The 16337-nt window shown below is 40.4% G+C and overlaps 1 protein-coding gene across 3 annotated transcripts in view; it reads left to right on the forward strand.

The window, feature by feature from the left end:
• KIF16B (kinesin family member 16B) overlaps positions 1 to 16337 on the forward strand; it is a 376655-nt gene that overhangs the window by 25542 nt on the left and 334776 nt on the right. For all 3 annotated transcript variants that reach the window (XM_077282562.1, XM_077282563.1, XM_077282561.1), the window contains exons 2-6: positions 2110 to 2179; positions 4941 to 5054; positions 6497 to 6613; positions 14646 to 14743; positions 14961 to 15070. In XM_077282562.1, the coding sequence (XP_077138677.1) occupies positions 2110 to 2179; positions 4941 to 5054; positions 6497 to 6613; positions 14646 to 14743; positions 14961 to 15070 (509 nt within the window). The remainder of the gene's footprint in view (positions 1 to 2109; positions 2180 to 4940; positions 5055 to 6496; positions 6614 to 14645; positions 14744 to 14960; positions 15071 to 16337) is intronic.

A 16337-nucleotide genomic window follows, 5' to 3' on the forward strand; every position in this document is an offset into this window, starting at 1 on the left:
AAGTTTTGTGTGAGGCAACTTTTGCATGTGTTGCAACTTTTGTGCATGTGGCAATTTTTCTGCGTGTGGCAATTTTTCTGCGTGTGCAAGTTTTGCGTGTGGCGAGTTTTGCACGTGTGGCGAGTTTTGCATGTGGAGAGTTTTGCGCGTGGCGAGTTTTGAGCGGCGACTTTTGTGTTTCTACTTTTATGTGGCGAGGTTGGTGTATGTGTGGTGAAATGTGCACTGAGGGTGGTATATGTGTTCGAGCACGTGGTAGTGTGTGGCGCATTTTGTGTGTGTGTTCATATCCCCGTGGTGGTGTGATGATTATCCCATGTTGGGGCCCCACCTTAGCAACTGTACAGTATATACTCTTTGGTGCCATCGCTGTCATTCTTTAAGTCCCCCTTGTTCACATCTGGCAGCTGTTAATTTGCCTCCAACACTTTTCCTTTCATTTTTTCCCCATTATGTAGATAGGGGCAAAATTGTTTGGTGACTTGGAAAGCGCGGGGTTAAAATTTCACCTCACAATATAGCTTTGACGCTCTCAGGGTCCAGACGTGTGACTGTGCAAAATTTTGTGCCTGTAGCTGCGACGCCTCCAACACTTTTCCTTTCACTTTTTCCCCATTATGTAGATAGGGGCAAAATTGTTTGGTGAATTGGAAAGCGCGGGGTTAAAATTTCACCTCACAACATAGCCTATGACGCTCTCGGGGTCCAGACGTGTGACTGTGCAAAATTTTGTGGCTGTAGCTGCTACGGTTCAGATGCCAATCCCGGACATACATACATACATACATACATACATACACACACACACACATTCAGCTTTATATATTAGATATACATATATATATATATATACAGTGTGTGTGTGTGTATGTGTGTGTGTGTGTATATATATATATATACATACATACAGAGAGAGAGATCTATATTCACTCGTTTTTCTTTACTTAGCTGCTTTTTTTCTTCCATAATACAAATTCTAACAGTTTATTCAGTAGGACTATCAGCTGTGTATCCACAAGACTTCTGCTCAGCACAGCTGGTGGTCCCAACCCCATTTATAAGGCAAGAAATCCCACTTATTAAACCTGACAGGGCACACCTGTGAAGTGAAAACCATTCCGGGTGACTACCTCTTGGAGCTCATCAAGAGAATGCCAAGAGTGTGCAAAGCAGTCATCAAAGCAAAAGGTGGCTACTTTGAAGAACCTAGAATATAAGACATAATTTCAGTTGCTTCACACTTTTTTGTTAAGTATATAATTCCACATGTGTTGATTCATAGTTTTGATGCCTTCAGTGTGAATGTACAATTTTCATAGTCATGAAAATACAGAAAAATCTTTAAATGAGAAGGTGTGTCCAAACTTTTGGTCTGTACTTTTTATATAAATACAATTTTTGTACACAAAATAGGCAGAAACACAGATGAGTCTGGCCTAACTGTTTCAAATGTTATACTGTATATTTATAAATAAAAGTTTCCAATTGTATATCTCTGTGTGTATATAAGTAGATAGATAATTTTTATCATATGTTTATAAATATATAACATTTCAAACTTAGACCCTGAGTCGTCATAGTTTTTGTGCCTCTTTTTCTTTACAAAAGATGGTTCTGATACTGACTTTTGTATTTCGACATGCATACCGTATATGGGTGTTTTGTTTTATTTTTTCACAGAAACTGGACAATTCCTTTAAGTTAGTAACTACAGCAATATTGTTTTATTTTTTTAAGTGAGCACACAAAATGATAGAACAATCTACAGAGTTGCATCTGTAAGAAAAGTTACAAAGGTTTGAGTACATTTTCACTCCTTGTAGATGAGTTCCCATTTAATGCCTCATACAGTTACTGCTATTACTTTTTTGGCTACATCTCGGGTAGCTGTACTTACCTTGGGGAAATCGTTGCCCATAAGAATCACATCATCTCTGTATGCCGGACTTGCTAGTTTTGCCGCCTTTGTGTATGTATCGCGTAATGTACAACTATTAAATGTACTTTGTTTGCTATACTTGTATGGCTGAGCCTTGACATTTTATATGCAAACATTTCCAAAGTAAACTATGCTATCGCTCTTAACATGTTCTTTTATGTGTTCTTTAGGGAGAAGGATCTGGGGGCTAAATTCATTATTGAAATGGAAGGCAAGAAAACAACGATTACCAATATAAAGGCGAGTGTGATGCAATGTTTATTCTTGATGAATGTGGCAGTTTTAGCGATACCCAGAGATTTCATCTACCGAGAAGTTAATATGCTGGAATACGGCTCCATGCCTTTTTTATTATGATGACGCCCAGGCTAGGTGGAATTAATAAGTGCATATAATGGTCTTCAGCATAATAATATGGTTTAGCTATTCTGTTTTGCTTTGTGCCAGCAAACAGCTGCGGATGTATATAGTGTATATTCATGATGTAGTGGCACTACAGATCTGTATTCAAGAGGTTAAAAAAATACAGCTTCTAATAACAGCTTAAAGGTGTGTTGTCAGAAAATGACTTATTGTTTAAATCGGGTATTTATGTTAAACCAAAATAGATTTCTGATATTTCTTATATAAATCTTTTCTATGATGATAACGAGGCTGCTGAAAAGTCTTATGCACAGAACAATTGCGATATGGATTGCAGCATTTAGAGAGCAGCATGCTGCATTGCACCACTTTTTATTAACATTTTGTAGTGATGTGTAGTTAAAAGCTATGCAATTTTCCAAAGTGAAGGTGGAGTGGAACTTTACAGAATTGTCTCTGGGTGCATTCAGTGTACGATTTGCATAAATCTGGAAGCTCATTTTAATAGATCAGTTTTACTGAAAATGCCCTTCTAAGAAAAAAAAAAAAAGATAAATACTGGAAATATGGAAAGCACCTGTGTTGTATATTGTTCAAAGCCTGACAGTCACACACCTGAACACTAACTTTATTTTATGGGACTCAAATCCTGTTCCTCTTGTTCATTATATAGGTTGTGTACAGAAGATAACCTCTTATTTGTAGAAAGTTGGCAAACAATCCCAGTTGCACACAAAATCCCCTGGCCACAAACTTCCGATTGTCTGGTCTTGTGAAATTCTGAAATCACTCCTGTCCCACATGGTGTCAAGGTTCTCCGATGTCTGCCAATGTCATGCTTCCGGCCACAATCCGACTAGACATTCTCAACTTTTCTCAGTTTACTTTTATTGAACGAAGCCAAGCACGTCTAGTTGGCACGTGATCACATGTTTGTAAGTCACATACTTGCTGTCATATGACCACTCTGTTTCTGCAACATCAGAGTATCCGGACAGCATGCGGTGCGCTCTGTAAGGATTCAGAAGACTGCAGTCACTTAACCTGACTATAGTCTTTCACCACAAGATCAGACAATCCCTTTTAACTGCAACTATGCAGAAAGTTCCTAAACAATGGATTGCTTCTTTTTTTGTAGCCTTAGGCTATGTTTCCACAGTCAGGATACATCTTGGAATAATAATAATTTTCACAATTGGATGTGTTTAAATAAAATGTTCCTGTGCTGAGATAATCTTATAAATGTGCCCCTGCTGTGTACTGTGTAATGGTTGTGTCTGACTGTGCAGGAACATGGTCTGATCATACCACAGCTTCTGGGCAGGGGAGGACCCAGAAAAGTATACAGACAGGACAGCACAGGATCGCAAATGTTCATTTCTTTGAAATTAAACATTGTTTGAAAATAGGCAGGAAAAAGTTGTACCTCACAAAAAATAATCATTTGCGATCCCGTGCTGTCCTGTCTGTATACTCTATTTTTGCTTCCTCCCCTGTCCAGGAGCTGTGGTATGATCAGACCTCTTCCTGCTCGGTCAGACGCAGCCATTACACAGTACACAGCAGGGGCACATGTTTCTAAGAATTTCTCAGCACAGGGACATTTTATTTAAACACATCCAATTGTGGAAATAATTATTATTCTAAGATTTATTGCTTAAAGTTAACTTTTACTGGTGGGAAAAGCCCTTTAATAGGAGGGGGGTTTGAAGTATGTGTTCATTACCACGCCATCCACGTGGGGATTTGGGACGTTCTTTCTCTGAAACAGTGGTGTGCTCCATCAGTCGACCTTCCACAGTCATTTATGTGTGGATAAGTGTTAAATGTTTTTCGTGGAACACGCATGAATTTTTTATAACTTTTTTTGAGCAGTGAATAAGTCAAGAAGTGTATGTTGTTCCTTTACTCTGTAGACCTCGAAGTTACTAGTTAGTGCTAGTGCGCGTTACAAAGTGTCCAAAGGGGTAATGTTGTTTAGACACGTATGTCTGTGTGTGCGCTAGAGATGGTGTGAAACGACTCGGAGCACCTGTTCCAGCAGCCACTCCGCCAATCTGTGGCCGATGGACGGGAGCCCAGCAATCTGCTGCCAGCGTCTGCGACTCTTCTTTTGATTATCTGACCTGGCGCGTCGTCACATGTGCATCATGACGCTAGCCCAGAGGAGTTGGGTAGGTGGCCTGTCGAAGGTCTCCCGTCCGTCAGCCACAGATTACTGGTGGGCTACCAGACTGGGTCCTGTCAATCGATTTGCACCATGTCTAATGTTTAAATACATTATAATACTCATATTCTTTTTTTTTTTTTTTTTTTCGTGTTATAGTGCAGCATCTTCTGAGGATAATATATACTTGCAGTACCTTAGCCGTAGGCGCCATGATCCCCTGATTGTGGAAACACTGCCGCTTTGTGCTCTTGTCTTAAATGCAATTTGTTTAATGTTTGTGTGCTTAAATCCTTGTGGCAAAAGATGTCTTCTCTTTTCCTTGAGTTAATTAATCATCTCTTTGCCACCAGGGAGTTTAGGATTTCATGAAATTGCTATTGAAACTTTTTAGCTGAAGGTGATATGGGATTTTGTGTGTAAATAACACTGCATGATGTATCCCCCTAATTATGCATTTGTTTTGTTCAGTTGCCTGATGGGGTCACCGGGGACTCGGGTCGAGATCGCATGAAAATATTCACCTATGACTTTTCCTACTTCTCAGCAGATTGTAAAAATTCCAGCTATGTGTCTCAGGAACGGGTAAGACATTTTCTGATTCCGCCATTAGATTTTCTGTATTTCTTTCTGGGCATTTCAGTTTAATGAAGGACTGATGTGAACTGGGATTCGCAGCTCGCAGTAATCTTCCCGTGCGAGCCGCCGAGGCTGCTGCTTTATATTCAGCGATCACCCCTCTTATTTAGTAGCTGCTCGCAGAATGTGCTTACTGTTTGAAGGGGAACTTGGATTTTGCAGGAATTTTGGCAAGCTCGAGGCTTCAAGTTGATTGTTAATGCCAAAGAAACAAATACAGAAATGGATTGAAATAACATTCATATTCAGCTTGTCCGTAGGGAAAGAATCCGCTTATTTAGTAAAGGTTGGAATCTGAGTCATTTAATCCCTATGGGTTCTTTCCTTTTAGTTTTGTATACTACTGTTTTTGGAGAATATTGCACCTGTTTGCATATTAAAATGGTGCCAATTTTGAGGAGGTAAAGTTTGCAATAGCCTGAATTACTACCAGTGAAAATTTTCAAGCTCTTCAGAGTTCTCACTTGTCATGTCAGCTTTAGATGGCACCATCGTATGGACTGCCTACCATACTGCGAAACCAAAATTGTATCACCGTTGTTTTCTGTTGTGACTAGTGATGAGGTGATATCCAAGGACGCTTGTGTACTAATAGAGTATCGTCGGTGTGCTCGAAAACTATGCTGGAGACGACGTGGCTTCTTGTCTCACAGCTCTTTTAATATGATTGCAATATATAAAAAAAAAACTAAAACTAAAAACTTTGATGGGAGTGCTTCTTTAAAGCAGCATTCACACTTGACTGAAAAGATATGTTGCTGATTATGCCATGGATTTTACTGATTCCAGTTGAGCGCTGGATTTACCTGGCTATTTCTGGCAGTCCCATAGACGGTGAAAGGAGTGGAGGTCGAGCATGTGCATCTTTTCTTTATTCAAGATGGGGCATTGCCAAGCTCAGTTCCTTTGTTTCCAAAGCTCTTTTCTCGGGATCATTAGGGGTGTGAGCAGCAATCAGTAAATTATAACTTACTGTCTTGGGAATAACCCTCTAATAGTCCTGTATAATGATAGAAGTTGCAGGCTGAGCTGCAGACTTAGGAACCGCACTGCCGGTGATTAATACAGTGGGTGGTTGGAAAACGGTTAATGATTTCTATGGTCGGCTTTAAAATGCTCAGACAATGTAAAAAAAAATAAAAAAATCCTGGGTTAAAAAACATGACTGCTTCTTCCAAAACATTTCCATATCTGTCCTTGAGTTGAGTTTAGCGGCAGCTTGCAGTGAATGTGAATGCACCTCATTACCACATGCAAACTGGGGAGCAGTGTTTGGAAAGCCGCCATGTTTCTCTAATCCCGGTGAACTTCTTTAATGTGAAACGTGGCCAAATTGAGAGAGCGCGAATATGTTCATGTAACCAACTTACCAAAATTGTGTCTTTCAGGTTTTCCGAGATCTTGGCACAGATGTCCTGAAATCTGCATTTGAAGGCTATAATGCTTGTGTTTTTGCATATGGACAGACTGGTTCTGGAAAGTCCTATACTATGATGGGTAACCCGGTATGAACTTTCTTTTTTTTTTTATTCTTCCCTCCCTGTTAGCATTATTTTAAAGTTTGTTGAAAGAAAACCAATCTTGGTTTATGTGCACTTGATGTCTTTCAGGTGGATTCCACCCCCCCCCCCCCCAAAAAAAAAAAAAAAAAAGGGCCACAAAACCGCAGAAAAAAGAAAATAACAATGTACAGCAATGTTAAAATTGTCCCATAACACCAGAGATCATTATGTCTTATATTAACAGACACTTACTTTCAGATTTATTCATCACATTTTGTTCCCCTGTGGTTCCTTTCAGAAATAAGTGGGCGAGCCAGAACGACCGCCCTTATAACCCAGATCTCCATGTAGTTTGCTGTGCACTGCCAATCAACACGGCTTAACATCGGCAGAGCTACTGCGTATGCGCGGTCTGAGTGTAAAGTGATTTTCACAAAAAGTCGCAACAGTGCAGCCACTTACCGATACTGAGAATGGCGCACTGCAGCCATGTCTTGAATAATGCATTCTCAGCACTTCATTCATTGTGAGTGGGACTGCGGGAAACAGAGCGCTGTACGCTGCGTTCTCAGGCAGTCCTATACGCAATGAATGGAGCGGAAGTTGAGCAGGCGCACCTCTGCACCATTCCAGATGGGATCCTGCACTTCTCGGGGTTCTGGAGCCCTGTCCTCAGGATTGCTGTGGGTTACAACATTCAAACCCCCTGTGATCAGCAAGTTATTCCTTATGTTATAGATAGGAGAAAACCAGAAATGTTATGGAAAACCCCATTTCCGCCCCTGTAGAATAACACTACTGCATAGGTGCAGTGAATGCGTATGCTTGCTCCTCGTGGTAAAGAGTACTGCAGCAGAGCTTTGCACTGGTCGGATTCAGGGTACTTGGGGCACAGATTTATTAGAAATTCTGTGATTTGACTTACCGAATCATTAATTGACATTTATAGTTTTAACTTAGATCCTTATCTTCACTGTGGTCACTTATATAAAGCTTCTGAAAAGATCTGATACGGTCACGTGTAGCGTATGCTACCCACAAAGGGCGACATGGGTCTAATGCTTCTCCTATAGTTTAAAGTGCAAGCTATTAATGAATATAGGGCATTTTACTGGAGGGGGCTCCTGATTAGGCTTGGTTTGCAAAACACCAGTCTTAGTAAATTTCCCCCGTGTATTAATGAGTGTTAATGAGCTCGTTATGTGTTAATGTAGTAGCAGTGTTATATGGCCTTAGAATCTGGGGTATCGAGGTGGGTGTGGGTGAACACTTAATTTTTATTACAACACACAGAAGATCTGTCGTTGCCTTGTAGACGATTATTGCTGATTATGCGGTTCCTTCATGTAATATGTAAAGAGAATTTTAAGCCGTACTTTAAAAGCGAAAGATCTTGGCGTGTGTTTTTTGGGGATTGAACTAAATGTGAACATCAATCCGTCCGTCTGTCTGTGTGCTCGCTGAATCTGATTAATGATTTAAGAGAAAATTGATGCAACCACAGATAGGACCCCTGTTCAGCCAAACAAGCAAAGTATTACTAGAAGTGACTGATACAAGGTGGCACTGGAATCTCTAAAGTGTGAGCAAGTTACATGATGTGAAGGAATGCATAAGAATATGGCTGGAAAGGCTGTGGGCTGTTCAGCTCGGGAACCTGATGAAACGCAGTCTGTGCTGTTCTCTCATACATTATAACATGGAGGGTACGTTCACACAGGGCGTTTTTGCTGCTTTTTTTTCTGCAGCAAAACCTGATCTTCTTGGCAGGAAAGAAGCAGTGCCAAAAAGGCAGGTTATAATGTGTTTTTTGGTGTGTTTTTTTTTTTTCTTTGTCCATGCTAATGTCCTTTGGATTTTCAGCAGCAAAAATGCAGCAAATAATGATACCTGTGTTTTTGCAGCGTTTTTTCAACACCCATTCAAGTCAATGGGTGAAAACTCAGCAAAAACTCTGAAAGAAGTGACATGCTCTATGTCCAAAAAATGCAGCAAAGCACAAAATACTGATCACACAAAAACCCAATGTGTGTGCATGAGATTTCTGAAATCCCATAGGCTTGGCTGGTATTGTAAAAAGCAGCTGAAAATTAGCATTAAAAAACGCAGCAAAAAACCCCTGTGTGAACTTACCCGGAAATCCGATGGCGCCATTCATGTTCTATGGGATCTGTTATATGACTGATGTCTTAACCATCAAAGCTCTGGAAGAAACAAAAACTGTGACCTCAGATTAAGCTAAATACACCCACGCACAGGACAGGTGATAAGTGTATGATTATTGTGGATTTGACCACTGTGATCCAGCCCAAACCCCAAAATAGGGGTCTAAAAGTTCCCTGTGTTTTATGGGACTAACAGAACAACTATCTTTCAGTCCCATTAAAGTGACTAGAGCAGTGGTCACACCTGCTCACCATTGCTCCATTTACAAGGGGTTTTTTTTGCAACCTCTGTCAGATTGTTCAGGCCCCAGCAATCTGCTTTTCAGCAGGTTTGTATTTCTATTGATATGCAGTGGTAAGTCCCTTAAGTGGGAAACTGCATTAAATAGTTAAGGGATATGCATACATCCTATATTAACAAGTAATTTCCATCATTGAAGGGATTCTGTCAGGAAGATTTCACCACCCAAACTTTTTATATGCACATGTAGCTGTTTCATCTATTACTGAAAAATCAGCATTTGATTTGATGTGTTAATGAGGCTGTAGATCTAAAGCCTCTGTCACTCCAGCTCTATTTCCTTTCCAGTGCCGCTTGCTACTGCTTTACTGACAGCCTCTGGCACTGGGTGGGGAATAGATCTGGAGTGACAGAAGCTTCAGATCTCCAAACAGGTCTTCAGCCCTTTTACATATCAACACTGACTTCTCAGTAACAGAGGAACAGACCGGCCATGTAGAGTTGTTGCTCGACTTGTCTTTGAAAGAGCTACATGTTCATATAAATGGTTTGGAGTGTGAAATCCTGCTGACAGATTCCCATTATAGCTCAAGAATAGGTGGTCATTTCCAAATCGGTGATGGTACGACCTGTGGATCCCTGATAGATCTTGAGAGTGGGGGCTGAGATATCCGTCACTGAATAGAGGTGTGGCGAGATGTGCATATCACCACTTCTTCTCTTTTGGACTGCAGGAAAAAGCCAAGGGCACTACTTGACTATCTCTTGCAGTCCATTACAGAATGGCTGGGAGTGCATGCATAGCCGACTGAAAGTTTCACCTCACTCTAGGCTTCTTCTGAGGCACAAAGCCACCATTATACATACACCTTTGTGTATTTTCCCTTCCATCTTATAGATTTTGAGAACTATAGTTCCCAAATAGAATCAGCAGTTGTGGTAAGAGTAACCAAACACAACTTTTTTTTTTTCATGTAAAGGGAAAAGAAGTAGGAAAAATGCACAGAATGAGTGAGTCCAGAGTGAGTTTATTTCTGCTCAGGCGCACTTCTTTTTTTCTTGATAATTCATTGTAAAACATCTGAACAAAACATTCTGTTTAATACAATTATACTTTTCTACAATTTTGAATTTGGGTAGATTCTAGAATATATGATCGAAGAAAGGACGTGGTCTGTGTTGTACCATAATTAAAATAATGTATAATCTTGTATAACACTGGTAATAAAATCTCACTTTATCTCTGGCCTATTGATTAAAGCTTACGTTCACCTTTTGAACGACTTGTACGTTGTCACATACTGTCTTGTAGTTCACTCACCCAGACCCGTGTTCATCTGCTAGTTTCTTCTCCATTTTGACCTCACAGTCCTCAGGAGCTGCCTGCTTCATCAGTGTATCATTATTGGAGATGTACTATTTGTACCTTACTAGACTGTTTGGATTACAGAACATGCTGCTGAATAACTACTCTTATTCCAAACCAATTTTTTTTTTTTTTTTAGACTTTTTAATTGTGGTCATTTTCATTGCTTTTCTCCATTGATTTTTTTTTTTTCTAAGTATATAAGATTCTGTTTTTCTAATGATTACCGAGCACCATGGTCTTGTGTAAAAGCAGAACACTAATGATTTCCTGGTCTTGCTTGGGGTAAGCGAAGCATCCTATAATTAGTGACTTGTCTGTAATTAGACGAGTCGGTTCACTTGGCTTGTGTAACCTGATCGGCCGCTTTCTTTTTGCAGTCAAGTTGAAGATCATGAATCCTATAAAGTTTTACATTTATAAGGGTTGCCTTTTTTGTAGAGGCTTTCCACTCTGGCTAATGAAGCAGCGTCAAAAGTGATGGGCCCTTTCTACTTGCCCTAATCTGGCATATACCAAAGAAACTACTCTTATAATTTACTACCGATGTTATATGTCACCTATAGACCTTAACCAGTAGGGTGGGTGACAGCATAGTCTACTACAGGCCCAACTGCCAATGCTATCCCCTTAGTGACCAACAATACAACTTATAACTGACCTGATCTAAGAGAACAGCACCCCCTGAAAGGTGAGATGCAGCAGCCGTCAGCAGTACACTATAGCTGACACCCTTCAGCATCAGTCACGATCAGTATTACTACCGACCATAGCCGTTTAAGCCCTTAGTTGCTGCTGTCAATTCCTGAAAAGCACCTGAAGGGTTAATAAACTACTAGACAGCAGTTTTGAATATGTTGAGCAGTGCGGTTTTTAAAGGGCCACTGTCACCCCCCTCCAGCCGTTATAAACTAAAAGAGCCACCTTGTGCAGCAGTAATGCTGCAGTCTAACAAGGTGGCTCTTTTAGTTTTTGATTCATTTATTACCTCAATAAAGCGTTTTAAAAATTGTCCACAAATACCAGATATTGTACCTGGAGGCGGTCCGAATCGTCCTCTATGAATCTCTCAAATGCCGTCACTCTTCTCTTCAGGGGCGATGGTCGCCGCCCCCTTCGCGCTGTTGCTTCTTAAATCCGGCGCCTGCGCTGTGCGTGCCTGCCTGGGGCAGGCGCAGTCTTCATTGTCAGTCACAGCTCAGACGCAGGGTGCCTGACTGCGCATGTGCGGGCAGTGCGGCCACCCTGTTGCTGAATCCCCGCCCCGCACTGTGTTATTCATTATGCACAGTGCGGGGCTGGGGTTCCTGGACATGCGCACTGCGCTTGTCAGACGCTCCCCCGGTCCCCCGCCTTCCAGCGTTGTTCTTTGTGGCTGTTCAAAACGTCAGCAATGAAACCTGTATATTCCGGCAATGCTGGAAGGCGGGGGACCGGGGGAGCATCTGACAAGCGCAGTGCGCATGCCCAGGAACCCCAGCCCCGCACTGTGCATAATGAATAACACAGTGCGGGGCGGGGATTCAGCAACAGGGTGGCCGCACTGCCCGCACAGGCGCAGTCAGGCACCCTGCGTCTGAGCTGTGACTGACAATGAAGACTGCGCCTGCCCCAGGCAGGCACGCACAGCGCAGGCGCCGGATTTAAGAAGCAACAGCGCGAAGGGGGTGGCGACCATCGCCCCTGAAGAGAAGAGTGACGGCAGTTGGGAGATTCATAGAGGACGATTCTGACCGCCTCCAGATAAAATATCTGGTATTTGTGGCCAATTTTTAAAACGCTTTATTGAGGTAATAAATGAATCAAAAACTAAAAGAGCCACATTGTTAGACTGCAGCATTACTGCTGCACAAGGTGGCTCTTTTAGTTTATAACTGCTGGAGGGGGGTGACAGTGGCCCTTTAAAACATTTGGGGTTTTGACAATATATGGACCCCCCAACGTCACTTCAAAACCTGAATAGGTCTCTAAAGAAAATTAAAAAAATGGAAAACGACTGCTGCAATTTTAAAGTTTCTAATATCCTAACAAAATAAAACATTGTACAGATGGTGCAGATGTAAAACAGACATAAGCGAAATGTTGCTTATTAACTATATTGTGTGTCGTATAAAAATGGATAATCATTTAAAGTTGAAAAATTGCAAGTTTTTATTAATTTTTCAAATTCCTGATTTATTTATTTTTAAATAAACACAAAATATATCGACATAATTTAACATTAACCTAAAGTATAATGTGTCACGAAAAAAGTCTAAAAACAATCTCTGGGATATGTTAAAACATTCCACAGTTATTGCCGTATAAAATGTCACATGTCAGATTTGAACAGTTTGACCTGGTAACAAAGGGGCTAGGTGGCAAACCTGACTTTATCCAACCAATCATTATTGTATCTTCGAAATTGCATGAACTAGCACGTGTGTGTGTCTTGAGAGCGTGTGTGATTAAGGAAGGCGCTTTTATCAGGAGGAAGTATATTTTAATGAGACTGACAGCTTTTGCATATGGCTATTTGTAGAATTGCTATTGGTTGTGGCTTTCAAAGCCACGTGACTGACGCAGTGTTAAGCAGCAGCGATGGCTGTTGACTGAGCTTGTTTAGCCAATATATATCTGTCTCAACTTTCTCATGTTCCCTCCCGATGTTTTTAATGGTAAAAGGGTAGTAAGCTTCTGCCAGATAATTGTGGTGGTGGCCTAGCTCCAGGTAGAACTAAATGGTCTGGCATATATGGTATATGAAAACTGCCAGTTTCTTGTCCCCCACAACATCACCTGTCAGGGCGATCCTCATATACATTAGATGGTCCACCAACCCCTCCCAAATTAGTGGGACCGACCGACATTCACTCCTTCCCATCATTAGTGCAATTAGAGTTAGCTGCTATTTAATCAGTCACTGACTGACAGCAGCTTATAAATAGTGTAATAGTAGTGGAGCATCTGTTCTGGCGGCCACGGACTCACCTCTACATGCAACACATTCGCGGGGTGCCAATGGGTGGCCATTTCAACTAAGGTTCTGCTGAAAGTCCCGTCTAAACCATTTGGCTACTCCCGTGGAGCCCAGCCTACGTTTGGACTTCATAGAAAATTGTGATTTTTACCTTTATGGTCAGCAATACTAAAACAAGCAAATATTATTTGTTCAAAGCCCCTAGGGGACCTATAAAAAAAAATAATTAAAAAGTAATAATGTTTTCTTTTCCCCAAGTATTAAAGGCAACCTGTCAGTATTAACCTGCAGATGTAGGGTTAGTCTGCAGGTAAACAATGTTACAATACTGTTTTTCCGTCTTACTGAAAGTGCGGCTATCGGGAGAAAATGAATTTCATTCCTCCTGGATGCCTCTGGCTTTCAGTCAGTCATGCATGCAGCAGTTTGTCACCGCTCACTATTGTGTGATGCCGGCTGCAAACACGCCCCGGCACTTGGATCGACAGCTCTGCACATATACGTTGCAGCACTAGCTGTTAATTCATGTCACTTATTTGTAGAATAAAAAATAAATAAATTCTGATTTAATTTTAATCTCTTTAATATTAAAGGGAAAAAACTGTATGGATGTGAAAGCAAAATCAATAACCGTGGCAGAATTTTTAACAATTTAAAGACACCCTATCGAAAACATCAGAAAAGTGCTCAGCAGACGGCCCCAAAAATTACTCTTCCGGGGAGAAAATATTTTTCCATTTCTTGAAGTGTCTTCCTCTAGACCAGTGTTTCCCAAACTCTTGTCCTTAGTGCCGCCAACATGGCATATTTTCAGGATTTCCTTACTGATCAACTATCCTTCTAGCGTCTTGACAATTTTTTTTTTTTTTTTTTTTTTACAAAACTCTCTGGTCTTAAGGGCATAAACAGTTTTAAAATGGCTAAATTTTTGTCAAATTTACAATATTTTCAGAAGTAAATGGAAGTTATATTTAATAAATTTTTACCACTATCCGTAAGTACAATATGTCACGAAAAAACCTTCTCAGAATCAGCAGGATCCGTTGAAGCGTTCCAGAGTTATTACCTCATAAAGTGACAGTGGTCAGAATTGGAAAAACTAGCCTGGTCAGGAAGGTAAATACAAGCTCTGGCAAGAATGGATTAAACTGATTATTGGGGTCAGAAATGCATAACTTCGTTAAAAAAAAAAAAACACACTTTTTTTCTGTTTTAAAATTCTCTTTAATATGATAAGACTTGACCATGATATCTCTGAGGAGATCTACAAAATGTGAGCACCTAAAATGCTTCTTCTTACACAGGGGGATTCTGGCCTAATACCCCGGATTTGTGAAGGACTGTTCAGTAGGATTGCTGACGTTACCCGGAAGGGGGATGCCTCTTTTCGTACAGAAGTCAGGTAGGTGTATAATGATAAGAGTAAAGTCGCCACATTTGGAAGAAGTAACTTCACTTTATCTTTTTACTTTTTAAAGGGGGTTGTCCTACTTTTTGTAGCCCTTTCATTATGTGTTCCTATTTATAACACACAAAGGACCCCTTGTTCATAATGGATATATAATGGCAGTGTGACATGTTTCCTTTTTAAACTGTACATTTTGTGGGGTTTCTTTCAGCTACCTAGAAATTTACAATGAAAGAGTAAGAGACCTGCTAAGAAGAAAGTCGTCCAAAACCTTCAATTTACGTGTTCGAGAGCACCCTAAAGAGGGTCCATATGTTGAAGGTACCGAATTCCGCTTTGCACAATCACTTATGTAATATTGCAATTGTGTGTAAGTGATTTTCATTGTTGAAGAATCTTAATATGAACTCTGTAATCATATTACTATTGAAGCGGGTTTCTCACAAGGAACATTGAAATAAATATCATCTGCTTAGTAGTGATGAGCGAACGTGCTCGGATAAGGCGATATCTGGGCATTCTCGGGTTCTAACTGATTGACTTCGGTGTGCTCGAAAAATACGTTCGAATCCCCTCTGCTGCATGTCTCACAGCTGTTTACAGCCGCAATACATGCAGGGATTGCCTGTTTGGCCACATGTGTTGCGGCTGTCGAACAGCCACGAGTCATGCAGCCGCAGGGACTTGAACATAAAATTCGAGTACGCCGAAGTCACACAGCACCAGATCATACTCTGATAACACCCAAGCTGTTGACCCTACTAAGCAGATGATGTTTCTTTGAATGTTCCTTCTGAGAGAGCCACAAATAAAAGCAACATCTCCCAATGCATAAAAAATGGTCTCACACCGGTCCATAAAAAAAGTCTGAATTTAGCAACAGTTAATTAATTTTTTTTTTGACGTTCTGAAAAACATATTTGTATTCCGCAACAGTCATTGTAAAAGCAAACAATAGTATTTTTTTCACCATTTCATAGTTTTTTCCTATTTTTCAATATTTTATCTGGTAAAATGAATGGTGTCATTAAAAACTAGAACTCTTCCCGGTACAAAACAAACTCTCATATGACAATGTATAAAAAGTTATGGCTCTTGGACGTAGGCGAGGAGAAAAATAAAAGTGTAAAAATGAAAATTGGCTGGAAAGGTGTTCTAGAAATAATATACTATCGGCTATGTTTTCTCACCTTTTCAGAATCAATAAAAAGAAATGTGAAACCACTTCACAAATTGTCGTAGAAATAAAACGACAGTCACTTTTTTCATTTATTTCATAAATTGATAGTACTCGTGAAAATAAGCAACTTTGTGATATGTCTTTTCATAAAATTCTGCTTTTTTTCACCTCCTGAAATGATACTTCACTCTTAAATTCACAGGTAAAATCTGGGTTCAGTGACAATTGATCTTCCCATTACTGAGGTAGGAGATGATAGTTCCTGCTTTTCAAATTCTATGGAGAGGAGTTGTTCGAGGCAGACAGACATCATAAGTTACAGGCGTCGATAGAACTTTGAGCACCAGTTGTCATCTCCTATCTCAGTAATGTAACAATCTGTCTTCCCTGAATACAGATTTCACCTCT

Source organism: Ranitomeya variabilis, chromosome 2 (genome assembly GCF_051348905.1).
Source record: "Ranitomeya variabilis isolate aRanVar5 chromosome 2, aRanVar5.hap1, whole genome shotgun sequence".
NCBI classification, from domain to species: Eukaryota; Metazoa; Chordata; class Amphibia; order Anura; family Dendrobatidae; genus Ranitomeya; species Ranitomeya variabilis.